Source organism: Oncorhynchus clarkii, chromosome 13 (assembly GCF_045791955.1).
Source record: "Oncorhynchus clarkii lewisi isolate Uvic-CL-2024 chromosome 13, UVic_Ocla_1.0, whole genome shotgun sequence".
Classification (NCBI taxonomy): domain Eukaryota; kingdom Metazoa; phylum Chordata; class Actinopteri; order Salmoniformes; family Salmonidae; genus Oncorhynchus; species Oncorhynchus clarkii.
In genome coordinates this window covers 16952063-16973917 of record NC_092159.1, presented here as the reverse complement: position 1 = coordinate 16973917, position 21855 = coordinate 16952063, and the positions used below count along the sequence as shown (strand labels likewise).

Genomic DNA, 21855 nt, shown 5'->3' with positions numbered 1-21855 from the left:
TAAACAAGTGGAACAGAATATCTTAAGACACAGTAATTAACAGAGCAGCGCAGACGGCCCTTCTGAGCCATAGAATTTACAGAATGGAAATGGTTTAGACTTGAATGGGGCGGTCCATTCTAATAATTCTATTTCTATGTTCTGTGTGTTCCGTTTAATAGTGACTGAAAGTGGCCGGACAATAGGGTTGGATTGAGTGTGGCGCTGAGGGAGAAAAGCAGGGAGGTTTAGGGAAACAGGGAATCTTTACAGTAGCAGCTGACTGACTAAAATATTTCATAGAATTTAGAGTTTTTGTCCCAACGTGTTTAGAAATATATACAGCCTGGATATCTGGATATGAAATTCACGTGAAAAAAACTGTCAATGATAATCATGCATTTTTATTAAAACCAGTGGAAAGTAGACAAACAAAAAAATCATGTAACCATTATCTTACAAAGATAGGAAATAAATCATGACAATTAGAAAACCTATCCGTACAAAATATACAAGCAGAAACATGTAAAAGGTTTGAAATGACATAAAGACAATAAAGACCTTACTAATAAGACACAAAATGCTATTTTCTTTATTAATAATCAAGCTGTTTTGGCTGAGAAACATCAACATTTACGATCAGGTTACATTCCTGTGTAAACATTGGTATGAGGCAGGACATCCAGATACAGTATGGGTAGATCATAGAGGTAGATAGAGGACTCTAGTGCCTAAAAGCCATTTTAGCATGGGCAGCACCATTGAGGACTTACACCATTTTTAAGTAGAACTGGGTGGGACTTCTTATGGGTTAAGAAAGGATCACATCATTCAAACCAGCTCATCAGGAGGGATCAGCCAATGAATTACACTTGTGAACAAACATTCCATAACTGCAGATGGCTGTAAATCAGAAACCTTGGATTTATACCTGTTCAAACAACACACTCCAGGTGGCAGTGTGCACCCTTTCAGTTTGTTTACCAACTCATAGTAGTAGAATAAGAAAAGTAACCACTTCAAAATGGAGATGGCCTCAATGGTGCTGTATGCTCTCACAGACGCCATAAAGGGACAGATACAATGTTGTGTCCTCTATCTAGCTCTATGGGGTATATAGAGCTACTTCCTGGTCCATTTTACTTCCTGGGTCCATTTAATTTCCCGGTCCATGTCATGGTTTCTCTCAGGACTTGGTCATGTTCAGTAGGGTACACTGTAGCAAACTGTTTTGCAACGGATAATGAAAATGAGTGGTTACCTACCCGCTTAACTCCATTTCAAAAAGTTTTCTCCCGACTGAACATGATCCTGGTCTCCCGACTATCCCTTTCTATGCTGGCTTTTACTCAGATCTCTTCGCTTCATAAGCGTTCTTCAAGTACGTTAACCAGAACACTTGTGTGTGTTTCATGACGCAATCACAGGTGGCTGGTGGTGCCTTAATTGGGGAGGACGGGCTCTTAGTAATGTAATTATTATGAGCCGTCCTCCCCTCACCAGCCTCCTGAGGACTCAATCATAATGGATAATCAAAACCAGTTGTCAATAAAAAAACAAGTTCCAATGAAACCCAGCATCCACAAGGAGTACACCCAGACCTGTTTTGGGTATCCTTACTAACACCACCACTCTGTGGTGAATCACCGCAGCTTTAACATGTGCAAATCAACAAACGTTAGCTTAGCTACACCTCCTAGCCTGCTTCTGCACTCTTTCCAACTCCTTACGCATTTGTCATGCCAGACATGTGGCACCCAGGCTATTTCCATCTTATCGTTTCATCAACAATGGTTTTGACAATGGGCACTTTGTGACGTAATACACTTGGATATGGGGACTACTTTCGGGAACACATTTTTCAGGAAGCTACTTTATCACCGTGCCTACAGTAGTTAGTTATTAGTAACATAAGGTACAGCTATCTTTGATCCATCATTCTTAAGATACTGTATCACTCCACAAGGGAAGGCATGGATGGGAGAATTATACACATTATACACATTTAAATGGATACATAACACTGTACATACCCTATGTCTTTTCATCTGAATAAATAAAGAATAATATTGGTCTCTCTTTAGTGGAAAAATCGTAATATTAGAACAAGCGCAGCAAGCTGCAAGTGCTACAAGTCAGCTAACAGACACAGTATGCTATATGGTCATATTCACAATATTTGCTGAGCTATGCTATGCATAATGGCGGGATATTCTAAAAAGTATTTTCAGAAAGACACTGAGTTCTATTCTCCAATGCTGAACCATGGTGTCCATTTAGTTTTTGTTGTAATTTGGGTTCTATATAGCCCCCAAAGGGGTTGTAACCACTAAGCAGACTGTCAATCAAGCAACAGTCAAATGCAAGCTTATCAGTCAAAGCAGTGACTTCATCGCTTGTAAATAGTAGCCTGCACACTAAGAAAAGAGGGTTCCTCAAGGGTTCTTCGGGAAGGGGGATAATTCTACGTGGAACCATACTGACCCAAATAACCATTTGGGCCACTCAATGGTTCTTTACTTTTAGCGATCATTAAAATTGTGGCTCATTTGAATATTTTGGGGCGTGCTTTGCTAACAGCTCTTTTTGTCCAACCGTAAGTGAGAGTGTAATTTCAGTTGATCTAATCTGTTGGGTTATGCTGTTACATGCTATACAATATGTGACTATAGCCAGTGACAAACTCATGCATGGCCTTGGGTCAATCGAGAATGGTTGACACCTGATTCAACAATAATAAAATCTATGGAATTGTAACAATATAATATGCATATTAAATCTGAATTAGAACCCCTCTATGGTTTTACAAAAAACCCTTTGAGATTGAGAAGGTTCTTTACAGAACCATTCTCCATAAAAAAAGGGTTCTATTTGGCCCCCAAAAGGGTTGTAACCTCAGCGGAACCCTTTTTGGCTCTATATATAACCTTTTATAAAGGATAAGGTTCTTTATAGCACCATACAGGTTCCATTTAGAACCTTATGAGTATGGTTAAAGAACCAAAAAGCCAAAGAACCCTTATTTGCCACTATATAGAACCACTTGTTTTTAGTGTGTAAAGTTACATGGTGTTACACAATCGGCAACACTGTCGAACACAAACAGAATCATATCAAATGTCTTCTGAAAAGTCATCAATCAACCAGCAACAGGTTCAGTTAGCAGACCATAATGCAAAATAACTCTTGATACTTTTCAAACGTGTTCAAGAATATTGATATAGTAGTGTTGATAACGGACTGTAGGACATGTGCTGGTACATAGATTGTATTGACAGTACATAATCCTTTCACAACCCTTCTACATGTTATAGCTACAGAACAAGCTCACTGTTGGCTCCAATTCATATGAACAAACGGATTGGTATGTCATAGACAAAGATTAAAAAGTGTTTATTTACTTCTCTTTTGGTCAGGTCTGATGTTCAGGAGGTTTGTCCAGACATTGAAGGAAATATCAACCCACTGGGCGTACACTAGTTGAGTCAACGTAGTTTCCACGTCATTTCAATGGAATTACGTTGAACCAATGTGGAATAGACATTGAATTGGCATCTGTGCCCAGTGGGAATCCCATCTCTCCAAGTCTTTTACCATCCTCCCTAGTAGTGAGCCTCAATCAGGGCCCCTCCACGCAAGTGTTTAGGTAGTTGTACTTTAGTAGTGTGTTCTAGATCCAGGATCCTCCTCATTTATGAACCACACAGTTCTGTTCTCCACCAATAGAGGGCAGATTATTATCCACATGGAGTCCCAGGTCTCTCTCTGCCACCTGGGTAGAAGTGCCTGAGGCCCCCGAGGAGGGTCCACCGCTGGGGGCCGACAGGGTGCTGCTAGAAGGGCCTTCTCCACTACTACCTCCAGTGGGGTGACCGACAGAGGAGGGCCCTGCTGCCCCAGGACTGACCCTCTGCAGGTCGGTCAGAGGGCTGGTCAGTCCCAGGCTGGCCAGGGCATCCAGGGTGCCGTCCGGATCCACCATCACATCAATCACTGTGGAGCAAAGAGGAGAAGGAGAAGGTCTAAGTCAATGAAAGAGGAGGTATGTCAATCAGTCAGTCAAAGAGGAGGTATGTCAATCAGTCAGTCAAAGAGGAGGTCTGTCAGTCAGTCAGTCAAAGAGGAGGTATGTCAATCAGTCAGACAAAGAGGAGAAGGTCTGTCAATCAGTCAGTCAAAGAGGAGAAGGTCTGTCAATCAGTCAGACAAAGAGAAGGTCTGTCAATCAGTCAGTCAAAGAGGAGGTCTGTCAATCAGTCAGTCAAAGAGGAGAAGGTCTGTCAATCAGTCAGACAAAGAGGAGAAGGTCTGTTAATCAGTCAGTCAAAGAGGAGAAGGTCTGTCAATCAGTCAGACAAAGAGGAGAAGGTCTGTCAATCAGTCAGACAAAGAGGAGAAGGTCTGTCAATCAGTCAGTCAAAGAGGAGAAGGTCTGTCAATCAGTCAGACAAAGAGGAGAAGGTCTGTCAATCAGTCAGTCAAAGAGGAGGTCTGTCAATCAGTCAGTCAAAGAGGAGAAGGTCTGTCAATCAGTCAGACAAAGAGGAGAAGGTCTGTCAATCAGTCAGACAAAGAGGAGAAGGTATGTCAATCAGTCAGACAAAGAGGAGAAGGTCTGTCAATCAGTCAGTCAAAGAGGAGAAGGTCTGTCAATCAGTCAGTCAAAGAGGAGAAGGTCTGTCAATCAGTCAGACAAAGAGGAGAAGGTCTGTCAATCAGTCAGTCAAAGAGGAGGTCTGTCAATCAGTCAGTCAAAGAGGAGAAGGTCTGTCAATCAGTCAGACAAAGAGGAGAAGGTCTGTCAATCAGTCAGACAAAGAGGAGAAGGTCTGTCAATCAGTCAGTCAAAGAGGAGGTCTGTCAGTCAGTCAGTCAAAGAGGTCTGTCAATCAGTCAGTCGAAGAGGAGAAGGTCTGTCAATCAGTCAGTCGAAGAGGAGAAGGTCTGTTAATCAGTCAGTCAAAGAGGAGGTCTGTCAGTCATAGAGGAGGAGGTCTGTCAATCATTCAATCAAAGAGGAGGTCTGTCAATCAGTCAGTCGAAGAGGAGGTCTGTCAATCAGTCAGTCGAAGAGGAGGTCTGTCAATCAGTCAGTTGAAGAGGAGGTCTGTCAGTCAGTCAGTCGAAGAGGAGGTCTGTCAATCAGTCAGTCGAAGAGGATGTCTGTCAATCAGTCAGTCGAAGAGGAGAAGGTCTGTTAATCAGTCAGTCAAAGAGGAGGTCTGTCAGTCATAGAGGAGGAGGTCTGTCAATCAGTCAATCAAAGAGGAGGTCTGTCAAAGAGGATGTCTGTCAATCAGTCAGTCGAAGAGGAGGTCTGTCAGTCATAGAGGAAGAGGTCTGTCAATCAGTCAGTCAAAGAGGAGGTATGTCTATCAGTCAATCAAAGAGGAGAAGGTCTGCTAATCAGTCAGAGGTGAAGGTCTGTCAATCAGTCAGTCAAAGAGGAGAAGGTCTGTTAATCAGTCAGTGAAAGAGGAGGTCTGTCAGTCATAGAGGAGGAGGTCTGTCAATCAGTCAATCAAGCAAGCAAACAATCAATCAGAGAATGGAAGATTTATTTATATAAAAATGTGATGATTGATATGATGAAATACGTATGAATATAGATGCTCTGTGCAGATGCTAACTGTATATCTCTATCACTTGTACTGTATACAGCTGAAATCAAATCACGTATGACTGTCTCAGGACTCATACCTAGTAACTGTCTCTCCACTCTCTTCAGATCCTGGAGGATGGTGGTGATCTCCTGGTAAACAACCACACAACAAACAAAAAGGTCAACAAAACACACAAAAATTGTTTAGGGAATTGAAGAAGGGATACCGTTCACGATAAGACATTGATGTCCTCACCTGTTACCTTCCTTAAACAACAACAACAACAACATCAGATTGACCCTTGTTATCTTCCTCCTTTCTACTGGGAAAAGTTGAAGCAATTAAGATGTGGCATAATCATCCCCTCCATTTGGACTCTAGTGAACAAACACATCACTGAGAGGTAGCCTAAGGCCAGCCACTGTGTTCAGCCTGAATTTACAACCGTGTTCCTGAGCAAGGCAGTATTTTTTGGACCGCCCACGACAACAGACTATAAGTCAAGTCCTTTGACTAATCAAACTGCTCCTCTACTCCAGCTTGAATAGAAGTTCTGATTTAGGATCAGTTTAGCCTTTTAGATCATAATTAATAAAATTATATGAACATGTGGGACCTGATCTTAGATCAGCACTCCTACTCTGAGACACTTTTTAATACGGGAGGACAGTGAGGAGGGATAGCTGCTATAGGGAGGTGGGACTGAAAGGTTGTCGGTTCAAATCCCAGAACGGACATATTATCGCCGTTCACCCGAGAGTGGCACTTGATTCTGATGTGATGTTCGATACTGTTGTCGTATGTTATGTTATACTCTCAGAGAGAGAGAAAGACAGTTAGTGAGAGAGTGGCAAGAGAGGGAGGGAAAGAGAGAGAAAGACAGAGGGAGGGAGACAGAGGTAGGGAGAGAGAGAGACAGAGGGAGGGAGAGAGAGAGGGGGGAGAGAGGGGAGAGAAGAGAGAGAGAGAGAGAGAGAAGGAGAGAGAGAGAGAGAGAGGGGGAGGGAGGGAGGAGAGAGGGGGAGAGAAGAGAGAGAGAGAGGGAGGGAGGGAGGGAGGGAGGGAGGGAGGGAGGGAGGGGGAGAGAAGAGAGAGAGAGAGAGAGAGAGGGAGGGGGAGTCAAACCTCATCAATTAAAGTGGATATCAAAATACTTTATTACAATCAAGAAACATAACTTATACTTTCAGAATTGAGAGGAAGTGACTTATTATCTTGATTCAGAAAGTGAAACTCACATCTCAATTAAACAAATGTGACTGTGCAGACCGGGGGGCAGGTTTGAGAAACACGTCCTTACCTCACCTCCTTACCACCTTCTGTTTAGGTCGTCCTACTACATCTGGGTGTTTGTCAGGCTTAACAGACATGATTAATGCAACAGCACCATCAGCCAACGACGGCCTTTAAAACTACTCCGAGCTTCCCAGATGGTGGTAGAAGCCATCAATTATTTACCGTCCCAAAGTTTTGTTGCATCATCACCTCAAATAAGCACTCTCTGGTTTGTGTTTATATTTTTACCAGGCACTTCTCTTGGACCATCGAGAGCCGGTTGCATCACGACCTGGTATGGGAATTGCTCCGTCTATGACCGCAAGGCCCTCCAGCAGGTGGTGAAGATGGCCCAGTACATCACTGGGACCGTGCTCCCACCCATCCAGGACATCTACTCGAAACGGAGCCTGAGGAAGGCCCGCACCATCATCAAGGACCCCACACTCCCCCAGCCACGAGCTGTTCACCTCCTTACCGTCGGGCTGACGTTATTGGAGCACGAGGTCTGATACCAACAGGCTCAGAGACAGTTTCTATCTACAAGCCATCAGACTGCTGATCACATGAACTGGGCTGACCACCTGCTCTGATTCTCCTTACCGTAGCACACATGCACTCCCTGACGCAAGCATTCACACACCCACACAGACACATATACATCCATGCTACACACACATCACAACTGCCTCCACCAGAATGTTATTATTGTTTCTAAATACTGCACAACTTAAACACTTGCCCCCAACCCCCATTCCCCCAAAAACACGTGTAAATATTGGACTATAAATTGTGCCTTCCTTCATTATACTTATGCTAAAATGTTTATTCTGTTCTACTGAACCATTAACTTTATGTTTCTATTGTTATTATTATTATCTTTTATGAAGTTTTATTGTGGTTGCACCGTCCAGAAGGAACCTGCAAGTACACATTTGGATGGACGGTGTTTTCTATGTGTATCCGCTACCTACGACTAATACACCTTGAAACCTGAACTTGAAACTAGGTCCACCGGCCCTCTGCAGTCATGTATCACAGCAGCTGGGTGGTACGGCAAGAGACAAGGGGTCTGGCACCTTACCGTGCTGGAAGTCTTGAGGAGTAGAGAGTCATGCTCGGCTTGGAGTTTATTCTCAATCTCGTCCCATTTCCGGTCCTTATCTTTGAATAATATCCTGGAGAAGTTTTCAAGAATAAAAATAATAAAAAAAATATCTGTTGTATGATCACGTTGAGTGATTTAATTCGTGTGAAATGGGTTGAGGGGGAACATGAAAGTGGTTTCTGATGTTTAAAAAGTGAGGATGGATGTTGTCACCTTAACCTTTATGAAGTGTCATTCATAGTATCCAAATTAGGATACAGTATTTTCTAGGATACAAGCCATCATATCTTATACAACACTACTGATTCTTCCTTGTCGTTATCCGGATTGATCCAGTTCAAAGCACAGCATGTAACTGCACGTATTCAGAAAAAAATGTATTCAAAGTCAAAAAACGAGCCTATTATTTCACACTGCTTGGGTTCACTTGCAACTCATAAAGCCCTCCTGACACTTCATCATCAAAATCAGGGAATTCATTATTTCACATTCCTTTTCTTTGAGTGAATCGTGATGAAAGGTGATGCCTACCTGATTTTGCCGGCTGTTTTGTCCACAGAATGGCGTATCCGTGCCGAGAGCTGGGTCACAGATGCTAATAGTAAACTGTCCAACACCGCCTGAGGGGAAACAACAAGGAAAAGAGGAGGTCTTATGTAAGAGGTGTTCCAGTAAACACCTAAAATAGCATAATAACTAGGACAGGCAGAGATACCAAGGCTATATGCAGTCACAAAACCAGATAGATATTAGATATACAATAGCTTATTTTTGCCCAAATCTCCCAGAAACCAGCATCATCCATCATTAATATAGTAATAAATGTGTTATTAAGGACTGGACCCATTTTTCAATTTTCGCCTAAAATGACCCAAATCTAACTGCCTGTAATTCAGGACCTGAAGCAAGGATATGCATATTCTTGATACCATTTGAAAGGAAACACCTTGAAGTTTGTGGAAATGTGAACTGAATGTAGGAGAATACAACACAATAGATCTGGTAAAAGAAAATACGTACCATCATCTTTGAAATTCAAGAAAAAGGCCGTAATGTATTATTCCAGCCCAGGCGCAGTGTATGTGCAAAGTTTTAGACTGATCCAATGAACCATTGCATCTCTGTTCAAAATGTTATATCAGGACTGCTCAAATGTGCCTAATTGGTTTATTAATAACTTTTCAAGTTACACACTGTTTCATCAATAATACAGTAGGTTTCTGATGGGGTAGGGTCAATTCACCCTGACATCAAGTCCTTTTGGTTTTTGGGCTGTGTTTTGTCTCTCTCTCTAACGACTGTTTTTCAAACTTCTTCATCTCAAACTGGTAATGATGCCATTGTCATTATAAGCTGAAACAGATTAGAAACCAGGCTAAACCAGAGTACAATCAAATACTTTCAGGTATTATTATTTTTAGTTCGGATTCCAAGCGGCAACAACTCACATCCTCTCTGTTCCAAGTCTGGCGGCGAATGGCGCGGGGACCCTGTCTGTTAGAGTTGCGTGGCCGGAGCTCCACGGGGCGGATGTTATTACCCAGAATGCTCTCTGTTGACGGGCCACTCCCAAGATCCAAGCCATCGTCAAAAACTCGCTCCTCCATCTGGGCAAAGCACCCAATACAAAGTCATTTATTTTCTGATATATATTCTAAAATGTAGGAAATAGTACAAACAAAGACAAACTCTTGAATGAGTAGGTGTGTCCAAACTTTTGACAGGTACTGTAAATCCACAACATTCACAAGGAGCAGGCTCCAGGGCCCGTATTTACGTAGCTTCTGATAGGAGTACTGATCTAGGCTCAGTTTTTAGAATTTAGATCATATTCCTAGATCAGCACTCCTACTCTGAGACACTTTATGAATATGGGCCCTGATATGTACATGTGGCTCAGACTTTTGGGGAAATCATGACTGATGTCAACAGCTACATAAAGTCGGATTATTGCATCGTGGGATGTGTAGTACCATGGCTCCTGGGTCAGTGGCAGCACTAGCGGCTGGGCTGACTGAGTCGATCTCTCCGGCCACGTCATGGATCTCCCTGGCCAGCATGGCCAGGTCTTTGGCTAGGTCCTGACTGATCCTGTCAACATACAGGGAATGAATCAGTTAAATACCCTTGATTTGACTTCTATTGTGTATTATTGTGGGTATATAGTACATGAAGTGAAATAATGAATGTTGCAAAATGGATACTTTTGAGGTTATACTCGTTCTCAAAGTAATTTGCTCCCCTATAGAATTGACCCTATTATATTGTATAGGCCTAGTGAGATTGCTCCCCTATGGAATTGACCCTACAGTTTCTCTGTATATGTACAGTACAGACTGCTCCTCCATACCTGGCGATCTCTTCACTGTGAGTGGTCCAGTCCTTCATGTACTCCTCCTGTTCTCTGCCTGCTGACTGCTGCCTCAGAGCCGCTATACCACCCGGACTGGGGGTGGCAGGGGCGGAGCCACCCAGCTGGGTCAGCCGCGGCGACGCAAACTGCCGGGCGGGACCGCCATGCTTGGACGGGTGGCGGTTGGAGCCGAACTCGTCCTCCGAGGTGGAGGCGTAGTCCATGGGCATCCGGCGCCACCGGCCACCAGCTGGAGTCAAGAGAAGATGTTTTGTCAGTAGATGTAGTAGTGATTCAGGGCTTCACCACTTCTAGATACACACAACTGTCCATAGAGAAGAGATTTTACTCATAAACTCAGTAAAAAAAGAAACGTCCCTTTTCTTTTAAATTATTATTATTTTTTTTACCCCCTTTTTTCTCCCCAATTTCGTGGTATCCAATTGTTGTAGTAGCTACTATCTTGTCTCATCGCTACAACTCCCGTACGAGAGACGAAGGTTGAAAGTCATGCGTCCTTTGATACACAACCCAACCAAGCCGCACTGCTTCTTAACACAGCGCGCATCCAACCCGGAAGCCAGCCGCACCAATGTGCTGGAGGAAACACAGTGCACCTGGCAACCTTGGTTAGCGCGCACTGCGCCTGGCCCGCCACAGGAGTCACTGGTGCGCGATGAGACAAGGACACCCCTACCGACCAAGCCCTCCCTAACCCGGGCGACGCTAGGCCAATTGTGCGTCGCCCCACGGACCTCCCGGTCGCGGCCGGTTACGACAGAGCCTGGGTGCGAACCCAGGGACTCTGATGGCACAGCTGGCGCTGCAGTACAGCGCCCTTAACAACTGCGCCACCCGGGCGCCCTCAAAAAACGTCCCTTTTCCAGCACCCTGGAGGAGATGCACTGCAGTACCTAATGCAGCTGGTGGCCACACCAGATACGGACTGTTACTTTTGATTTTGACCCCCCCCTTTGTTCAGGGACACATTATTCCATTTCTGTTAGTCACATGACTGTGGCACTTGTTCAGTTTATGTCTGTTGTTGAATCTTATGTTCATACAAATATTTACACATGTTAAGTTTGCTGAAAATAAACGCAGTTGACAGTGAGATGACATTTTTTTTGCTGAGTTTACATGTAAATGTACATAAAGATGCTGAATAATGACAGAACCTACAAAGACTATAGCACAAACATGATACCAAATCAAACATTGCGGTGGATAAGTTACTAGAGAACAGTCACTCAGAAACACTACATCTGTATCAGACAGTACAGTATGTTACCTGTGGGGGTGATGTAGCCCTTAGACTTGTCAGGTAGTTTGGAGGCGCTGTTAGCCCTGGCCCTGGGTATTATCCCTCCCATGTTGCTGACTCCTCTGAGTCCCTGTCGGACGGCGTAGTCGGTAGCAATGCTACGAGCCCCTATCCCACGGCTACGGCCCCCCGTGGCCTCTGAGTCACTCTGGGCAGACGGAGATCCCATCCTGGGCTTCCTGGGCTGGGCCAGGGCGTCAATGCGGGACAGGCCTCTCCGGATCCCTGGTCCGGGAGCCGCAGACCTGGAGCTAGCGGTGCTAGCCTCGGAGGCTACGGACATCCGGTCCATGTCGGCTGGTTCGGTATCGGAGGAGTCCCCCAAACGGGCACGTCTGAGTATCGAGGCCCGGGTGGGCCGCACCTTGGGCAAGGTGGTGGTAGGTTTACTGAGGGTGTTTGTGGTGGTGCTGGATGCCTGGGTGTTTTTAGCCCGGCTAGCCTTGGTGCTTCCAGCCTGGGTTCTGGCGTGGGAACTGTGCGAGCTAACCTCCTGTATGGAGGGTTGGGAGTCGGAGAGGAGGGAGTTGGAGTTGACGTCGTCATCTGTTAGGTCCAGGGAGGTCCAGGCACGACCAGCTTGGCGGGTCCCTTGTCCTCCAGACAGTCTGGATTTGGGTTTCCTATCCTGGGTATCTCTGGCTCTGGTAGGCCCCTTGGTGGAGGAGCACAGCACCGTCTTCTCCCTCTCTTTCTGCTGGGCAGTTAGGGTACGTCTCTTCTGGTGGACCACCTTCCGCCCTCCGACGCCCGCTGCCTGGCTAACGGTGCTGGTGGTGTCCACATCCGACTCAGGCGACAAAGACCCCTCGATGGACTGGCTAATTGGTTCACCCAAGTCTGATACCGTTGTCTCCAGAAACGCAGCCACCGCTTCTGAGTCCTTCTGCCGGGTGGTACCATCTTCCCTGCCCTCCTTTGTCAGTATTCGTGCCCCAGTTTGCGTGTCAATCCGTGGGATGAGCTCCTGGGGGACGTTGGTGCTGGGTCTCTCCACCGTAAAGCTCTCTTGTCTAAGAAGCGACTTCCCAGCACTCTCCCTTTCTTTAGCCTTCTCCTCCATCTCCTTCTTCCTCCTCCGTGCCTCCTCCAGTCTCTTCCCCCCACTACTCCCTGGCCGAGGAGGCAGTTTCGCCAACACAGTTTCTTTCCGGCTTCCCACATCTTGGTTCTTCGCTGGAGAGCCTTTTTTCGGACTTCCTCTGGTGCTTCCACCCATACTACCAGCCTGGCTACCCCCACCACCTCCACCACCAGGCTTGGTCCTCCCTCCTCTCCCCGTCTCCTGGTTCTCCTTCTCCTGGAGCTCAGTGTCCTGTTTCTCCCCCACATCGGAGGGGCGGTGAGCTGGACCAGGGGATCTCCTCCCCCCGGGGGTTGCCTCCTCGGTGGAGGGGAGCTGGGGCAGGGTTCTCCTCTTGCGCTCTGTATAGCTGGTGGAGGCCATGGAGGCAGAGTGACTGGACTCACTGATTTCAGCTATAGAGAGACAGGGTATAAAAAAATCATAATCATTTCTACACAATCATATCTACTGTGTCTAACTAACTCTCATATATTGGCAATATAAATACCAAACACTCTTTTCTTTTTTCTAGTTATAATTGACTTTATACTGAAATAAGTGGTATGACTAATAAATGAAAAACAACTGAAAAACAGCAAAGCACTTCAATTTCAGAACAGGTCTAAACCCAGCAGTAGCACCTCTGTCCTCGGTGTGGTAGTGGACATGGGACTCAGCTCCAGAGCCCTCAGGGTCAGTCCTGATGTGGCTGGCTGCCAGAGTAGCCCATTGGGAGACCCACCTGGGACCGCCCACAACCAGCTCCTCTGGGAGAGACTGGAGGACAAACAGGGGAGAAACCAACATTGAACAACACTCAGTCTCCAACATAAAGGGGAGAGACTAGAGCACAGGGGAAGACGAGGACAAATTCTACTAGTCAGAGTGTCACAGTGGCATGTACGCATCTATTATTTACAGGTAAAATGCTTAGGACTACTTCAAACACAAACGCACTTTTGAGAGCATATATCCTTTCTTTATAAAAAATCATATTTTTTCCACAAGGAATGGCATCAAACTGAAAGCTTTCTTTACGTGTGAGGTCTGTCTTAACCTTGAGAGTATAAAAAAAGCAAATCTACAGTAGCGTCTGACTTGGAGTTGAACTCCTTCACTCCTCTGCAATGGAGAGTCTCTGTGTAGACAGACAGAAATGCTGTTACCTCTGGTTCGATACGTCCAGGCTTGCCTCTGTCTCCTGAGCCTGGCCTCTGAGTGGTCAGTCTCTCTCTCTGGATGTCAGGGTAGCCCGCCACCCTGGACAGAGTCTGGTAGTCCTCCACACCAAATACCTGGGCCAGAACATGGACTTCAATAAATATTCAACCAAACATTCAATCGAGAGGTCAACACAATGTGGGCTTAGTGCACTTGCACAGTACCACTTGCAGTAAATACGAGGCCATGCCCTTGACAAAAAGACACCAATTCTGGGACTAGTGACTAGTGACTAGTGACTAGGGACTGTGTAAACGAGTTATTCAGATAAAACAGGATTTAAATGACAGTTTAAGATCATTAAAGTCCTATTTACCATCCCCACCTTGTCAATCATTCTCCTGGCCTCCTCCTCTTGGTTATCTTCGTTCTCTATCTCTATGGTATAGGTCCCCCGGTCGCTATAGTCGTCTCCACGGCGATTCTGAAACCCCTCCCCAAGTCCTATCGGTTGGTGTTGGTCGCGGTGGTAAGGAACGGAATCCTTGGTCCTCTCTCTTAACTCTCCTCCGATGGGTGCCATTTTGGAAGCTGAGGACCTGTGTCGTCGGGCTGGGCTATCTTCCTCGGCAAAGAGTCCCTCTGGGACGTTGGCGCGCCCCTCTCGTATCTTGACCCCTGACCCCTCTATTCGGCCGCCCCACAGCCCCCTGGAGTGGTCCTCGAGGGCGGCCCGGCGTTGCTCGCCCAGCGCGGCTGCGTTCTCTGAGTCGCTCTGGGTACCGTCCTCGTGTTTACTACCTGAAACGAGAGGGAAGGGGTTGGACATAATCCTATGAACCTATTGGGTTGGTTTCCCAGACACCGATTAAGCATAGTCCTAGACTATGAAGTGCTTTCGATGGAGATTATCCAGTGCACATGCTTTCAAATCAAGGACTAATCTTAATCTGTGTTTGGGAAACTGTCTCATAGTGTAATAACTGTGTAGTGCTATGTAATGCAATGGCAAGAGGACTTGTTGAAAAATCGCAATTCTATTCTTATGGTGATTGGTTGGTTGGTCTTACCTTTAAGACTCTTCAGCTGAACCGGCACATCACTCTTCACGCTTTCCCCATCGTCGTCCTCCACCACTCTGTCAACCGACTCCGTACGGGCCAATGGGATCTCGTTCTGGGCCAGCCAATCAGCTACTTTCACCTCCGCCGCCACCATGGCCGTTTGCAGGGCACTCAGCTCCTCTCCCGCGCCCTTCTTTGGGGGCCGTGGCCTCACCTCCGGCACCGCCTTTGCCACCCGGTCCTTAACCGTCACCTTATTGGACGCCTGCAGGTCAAACTCGATGGTGAAGGAGGCGTGGCCCTGGGGGACGGCTTCAGGGCCGGAGGCAGGGTTAGTGGCGGTGGCGCCTTCCGTGTCTTGGGAGGGGAGTTCATTGGTATAGGAGGGGATCTCGAAGTAACTGGGCTCCTGGCTTGAGGTGTACAGGCCATTCTCCTGGGCCCCGGCTGTTGTCTCCTTGGGGTCTTTACAATCTGTCGTTTGAAGCAGATATCAAGATGGCGTAATACAAGGACTTAGACTTTGAGATTCAATTGCTGTCATATGCTACCAGAAAGGCAAAAGTCTACTGTTATCTGGTAGGGTGTTTGATGTATAAACAGACACACAGACAGACAGGCAGACAGACAAAGTGAAACACAGCTAACTTCAGTCTGTATTCCAGGCTAGACAGCATCTACCTGACTCAGATCTCTCCTGCTTCCTGTCAGTTGTCGTCCCATCCTGCTTCCCAGAGTTCTCATCGTCTGCGTCCCCGTCCCCCCACCAGGAAGGCTGGCCGTACAGAGGGGTGCCCCTTTTTAGTACTGCAATGTCCCCTGGGAAAGAAACGACACCAAGGTCAGTGAGAAAGACACAGATTTTGTTTTGAACTGAAATTGTGTTTCCTCACAGTTCTCCAAAAGACTATTGTGACAGAACAAGTTTAACCTCCTAGTTTGTCTACCGTAGGTATCCCCACGCGCTTTGCCTTCGGAAGGTACGCCAAATAAAAATGTGATTCACATACATTTAAAAAAGATCTATATATATTTTATTGAAAACAAATAATTCTTCACATTTTCAAAGAGTCCATTTATATTTTCCAACAGGGCTATACATTTGAGTGAGGTTTTTTTCTTGCCTGTGTAGCCTCGTTTCACTGCCACAAATAGCGTTCAGTGAAATAACAACACAATGTCAAATACAGGTAGCCTAGTCAAATAATTAACATCCAATCACATTAACAGTTACTCTCTCGCGGGAATTTCATTAACGGTCCGTAAGTAGCCAAACATAGCTGCTGCTCATTCCGTTTGCGCGACAATTGATAAATGGTTTAAAAAAGTTAGGCCCGCGTCCATAGAGACACATACCAGCTCTACTGGTAGTACTGCTACTACTGCTACTACTAGCAGTACTAAACCTGCACCTGTCGACGACACAAGTTGTTCTGCTTCCACGAGCACATCCAATGCTAGCATCAGTTATTATACATTTGTCGTTATCCCAGCTAGCATGGACACTGACAGTTGTGAATCTGATGCAGCCGAAGAGCACCGAACAACAGACCGGGACGTTGGACCATCGAAGAGGCGCAAATATGATGAGAACTACATTGATTTGGGATTCACTTATATTGGGAGTAGTGCCTTTCCTCAGCCACAGTGTGTTATATGTGCAAAAGTACTATCTCACAACTCGATGAATGGTCTGAATCTAGGATTACAGGGATTCTCCGCAACTATATTCAATGTGCGGGACAAAAGTGAGGCTATGATTAAGAAGTTGGAGCTCTTCTCTGTCTGCATTAACAAGGACAACATACATGTCTTTCCATCATTGTATGATTTTTTGTGTGCAAATGAACTCAAACTTACGGACAATGTCAAATGTGATATAGCAAAGCACCTGATTGAGTTGGGTGCGCATTTACGCAGCTACTTTCCTGAAACGGATTTGTTATCCCTTTCATGCCCTGCCTCCAGTCCACTTACCCATATCTGAACAAGAGAGCCTCATCGAAATTGCTACAAGTGAAAATTCAATTTAATCAGAAGCCACTGACAGATTTCTGGATTGAGCTGCGCTCAAGAGTATCCTGCCTTGGCAAATTGCACTGTTAAGACACTGATGCCCTTTGCAACCACGTACCTATGTGAGAGTGGATTCTTGGCCCTCACTAGCATGAAAACTAAATACAGGCACAGACTGTGCGGAAAATAATTTAAGACTGAGACTCTCTCCAAAACAACCCAACATTGCAGAGTTATGTGCATCCTTTCAAGCACACCCTTCTCATTAACCTGTGGCGAGTTATTCACAATTTTCTATGAATAAATATGGTTTTATATGTAAGATGGTTAAATAAAGAGCAAAATGATTGATGATTATTATATAATTGTTTGTGCCCTGGTCCTATAACAGCTCTTTGTCATTTCCCACTTGTGACAAAAGCTCACACTCATTCTTATGTTTAATAAATGTATTGTATAGTGTGTGTGTGGCAGGCTTACAATGATGGTAAAAAACAACATTTGAGAGTGCGCTGACCCTAATGCTAGAGGGGGTATGCAGCTGGAGGTTGAATGTTTGAAGGGGTACGGGACTATAAAAAGTTTGGGAACCACTGGTCTACCGCAATGTCCCCTGAGAAACAAACAACGACCTCTGCAAACTCGAACTACCACTTTGTACCCACACAAGTCCCCAAAATACATATTGTGGCAGAACAGTTCGACCTCCAAATTTGTCTCCAAGTCAGAGCACCTTAGAATCACATTTAGGTGACAGCCTAGCGTAGGAAACTAAAAATACAGGACACACGGTTGTCACAGCACAGACTGTGTGGGTGTGTGGCATCGCCAAAATCCTGTCACCTCTGTTATCTAGTCCTGTCATCTCTGTTAACCTAATCCTGTCACCTGTGTCACCCTCCAAGGTCCATGCAGAGTGCAGACCCTCTCACCTGCCAGCTTGTCGTCCCCGGCCCCTTCTCTGCTGGTCTCAGGGGGCTTACTACCCACTGCCACCGCCCCGTTGGAGCCACCCTCGGAACCACCCTCGGCTGCAGCCTTGACCTCTACTGCAGGTCTGGATGGTACCGGAGCAGCTTCTGGCGGCTTTACCGTCTGCAGCAGGAGCTGACTATTAAACTTCTCATGCTGATAGACGAGGACACAGGACAACACAGAGAAGAGATGAGCTCACACCATTAGAGATATGATTACATGGGTAAGTCTAATAAGGAGCTCTTCTATGTTTGCACCAACATACATGGGACAATCGATCCTTGCATCAGTGAAATTATACAGTAGTCACGGTCTTGGTTGTAAGCATAGAATTTTTTGTTGTTGTGCAAATCTCATTTGGCATCAGTTCATGATTCACGCAAAATCGGAGTAATTTATGCATGTAGACGTCAAGTTAGGATTCAGACAGACCTAACTGAACAATGTATCACCAAGTTCCTTTTGTCATTCAAACAAAGCAGTGAGGTTTTGCCACATGCAGCAGAAACTGCCGCCATTCTTGACTGAACATAATCTCCATTAAACATGCATCAACCAGCGTAGTAAAAAAAGGTATTTCTCAGAGCTTTTCTTTCATAATACTTTGTAAGCATATTTTAGTGAGGCTCTTTCTCAATTCATATTTCCTCGAGTCCTCGCATCCTCTCTCCTTCCCTCCTTCTCAAAATGGATTAGAGAAGAAAGTCAGAGGGGAGGGACCTTGGATCCTCTCCTCCAATACGGTTGAGACAAAGGCGAGGAGATAGGATGATAGGAAACACTAGCTATTTCTTTAGCCTACTGTCCAACCAACCTTTAGTGCTTCCTCTGGGACATGGAGCTCTCCTCGCACCACAGTGAACAGGTTGGTATGTGAGACAGGTTAAGGAAAGGTGATTGTACAGCACAGGCTTAGCTCTTCACAGGAGATAGCACACATATTTAACATTTTAGTCATTTAACGGCATACATTCTTATTCAGAGCGACGTACAGTCCAGAAACAGATATGCTAATCTATTATGCATTAGTCACAGCGGTAAGTTTGAAAGGTTAGATGATTTTTCAGGCAGTATATTAAGAGTGATTATGTTACAGTTTTATATACCCGTATTCTGGTCTTGAAGTCCATTTTTTGTCGCTCTCATTCCTTTGGTATTGATGACATTTCAATGAACTACTGTAGGCTAAACTTCAAAGACAAAATGGCACCATGACAGGATATCATATCCAAACCTCAACTTGTCGTCAATTTTCAAAGTGATATACACCTGCTCCTGTATTCTGACATCATTCACAAATGTCTGGAAGGAAAGGAATATCATTATTAGCCGTTTAGAACAGTTTATGAAGCACATGAATCATTTCATATTCATATTTATTAAAATCTTACTTACCCCATTCAGGCTTCCCAGGTCCTTGACTTTATGTTCGTCCGTAGTTGGCTCATAGTTGATAACGGCATGCTGTTTGTCCACACTGCGGGACTAAAGACACAATAATCCAGTCAATCAATATAATCCTGCTAATCTCTTTATAATCCAGATTACATAGATTACATTCGGTCCAACAGTCACCTGCAGCAGTGTGACCCACTAGATTCGAACCCAGGTCTCTTGACAAGACTAAAGCCTAGAGATCAGCTCTGGGAGCTACTGCTCGTCTTCAGGTTACTCATCATGCCAGAGTGGTTCATCGACCCACCTCCGTAACATTAGCAGTGGTAGTACAGTTTAGGCATAACGGCTACAGTGTTGGACTGACATTCTCCAGTACCCGGGTTCGAGTTCCGTTCTGGACTCGCTACAAAACTAAATATGATTTACCTGTAACATGAGTTCACAGTCGTCTCGACCAACAAAGATCATCTCCCAGGGGAGGCGGTGCCTCATGCCCCCGCCACTCACCAGGAACCAGGAAGAGACACTCATCTCTGCCACGCCCACTGACGCACCTGCTCACCTTTAACCCCTATGACACACTGTGTAAGAAGACAAGGGGCTCCATTCAATCAGTATTGCGGAAGTTCAACGGTACAGCGTGAATTAATGTTTAAAGGCCACGTTCCCCGTGTTGGCGGAGACTGCATTCACGGTGACCGCTACATATCTCGGCTCAATAGGAAATTACCTTTAAAGTTTCGATCAAGTGTATTGTAACACTTCAGCAATACAGATTGAATAGAGCCCACGGTCAGCATCAGTTAGAACAACCAGCCATAACAGTCAACTGTAAATGGAGGGAACACAATCAGTACCCTTTTTATTAAAGCATTCCATATGGCTGCTCACAATGTAAAGAGCTTTGTCATTTTTGTCTGTAAATAAAAAGCCCTCTACCAATCAAGTGTTGGCCTACTGTTATAATGTATTATTGTCACAACATTCAAACGACTTTCGACAAAGTCGAATGGAGAGGATGGATACGAACTTAAAAACAAACAGGGATAAAGTGAACAACTTTGTCACACCTAAACTCAGCAAAGCGGTTTCTTTAAACTAAATGCCCAGCACACTAACCTGCTGGTATGACTGGACCTCGTTGCTAACAACAAGGCTTTAGAATAGGCTACATCGCAACCATTCCAGAAGAAATGAGATAATATGCCACTGACTGTTTGACATCCTGCTTAACGGCTAAATTACTGAGTGTTTTGCCGGGTCACCAAACCAAAGTCGCACTGAACCAATGTCACTGAACTGAGAGTGGCCGTTCAGTGATGATGGATATATTGTGTTACAGCAGGCTGGAATACATGCTACCTGTACAGGATCTAAACAACGACGATCACTGTTGGATAGTTGATCAGATGGCTTAGATAGACCAGACAGATCAACCTGAAAGACATGAAGATACTGTATAACATGAGTATGACTCTGGACAGGCACAGAGATCACAGCAGGTACACAGATAGAGAGAGAAGGACACACACCCACACCCACTGACAGAGTCATCTCGTTTCCGCTCAGAAGTAACATACCATCTGGTGCTCATTTCTGGGTCATAATTCCTACAGTAGCCTACATAAAAACACACTACACCTATATGGCCTAGCTAGCCTACCATTCAGTGGCACAGGCCTCCATAGGCAATGCTTGAACGGGTATGCTACTGGTAGGCCATGCTGACTCACGATGCCCCATCAGTGAAAAAGTGATTTAGCGAGATTTAATCTAATCAGGCACCTTGTCATATCTAGGCCCCGAATGAGCGTAGATGGTTCATATGTGAATACGACCAGACAGTCCTGATTCCCCATTGTGGAATTGGATTGGTTAACCCTCTATGCGGCCTCAGTCTCGCAATTGTGCCCGACGTTTTTGCGTTGGTTTCGTTGCCGTCTCTCTCTCCTTTTCTCAATTACAGAGCTATATCGTAAATGACAGCTCATCATTTCGCTCTGGAAGCTACTGTAGATGGCCCTGCCTGAGCATAAAAAACAACCCACCCTGCGTTAGCGACCGTTCAGTTCCTTATTATTACATTTACCATGTGTCCAATAATCATTATTTGTTTTTATTAACATAGGCTGTTTTGGATGTACTAGACACCATACTGACGTATGGCAACTGATGCTGCTGTTTTTCAGTCTGGTCTGTAACCTTTTGCGGTTGATAGCTTATATGATATCTTTATCATAATCGATAGCTTACATATGTGGTATTACGAGTGCCATTTAGGGCAACGCGTAACACCGAATTACACATATAGGTTCATTTGAAAGGTTTACAATAATAACCCATCACGTGTTGTTTAGGTCGCCAATTTGATGTGCTGTCTGGGCTATACGGTCATGGACGACATAGCCTGGTACCCTCGGACACATATAGCCTAGAATGTTCATTTTGCGGGCCTTTTTTTTAAAAGGCAGGTGGCTGGCAAATGCATTGTCTGGGTGTGGTCGGATACGGCGGAGTAATAAAACGTGCATCT

At 45.3% G+C, this 21855-nt stretch overlaps 1 protein-coding gene across 1 annotated transcript; it reads right to left on the bottom strand.

Moving 5' to 3' along the window:
* Positions 1–1456: 1456 nt before the first annotated feature.
* On the bottom strand, positions 1457–19896 carry LOC139424516 (centrosomal protein of 170 kDa-like). The gene is made up of 18 exons (XM_071176439.1): positions 19749–19896; positions 19320–19409; positions 19148–19226; positions 18739–18797; positions 17882–18077; positions 15615–15752; positions 14940–15407; positions 14255–14670; positions 13875–14003; positions 13350–13485; positions 11610–13121; positions 10316–10568; positions 9939–10056; positions 9414–9572; positions 8497–8585; positions 7942–8035; positions 5680–5731; positions 1457–3972 (listed from the first exon to the last, which is right to left on the bottom strand). Exons 1-18 carry the CDS (start codon positions 19851–19853, stop codon positions 3668–3670), a joined length of 4398 nt encoding a protein of 1465 aa, XP_071032540.1. The 5' UTR covers positions 19854–19896; the 3' UTR covers positions 1457–3667.
* Between the last annotated feature and the right edge of the window lie 1959 nt (positions 19897–21855).

What these genes read in the sequence shown, in the direction of transcription:
- LOC139424516 (XM_071176439.1), bottom strand. Translation starts at nt 19,853, where the DNA reads ATGAGTGTCTCTTCCTGGTTCCTGGTGAGTGGCGGGGGCATGAGGCAC. An exon ending in CCACTGACCCAGGAGCCATG is followed by an intron (nt 9,573 to 9,938) that starts GTACTACACATC and finishes TGCTTTGCCCAG; the next exon opens with ATGGAGGAGCGAGTTTTTGA. An exon ending in TCCTCAAGACTTCCAGCACG is followed by an intron (nt 5,732 to 7,941) that starts GTAAGGTGCCAG and finishes GTTGTTTACCAG; the next exon opens with GAGATCACCACCATCCTCCA.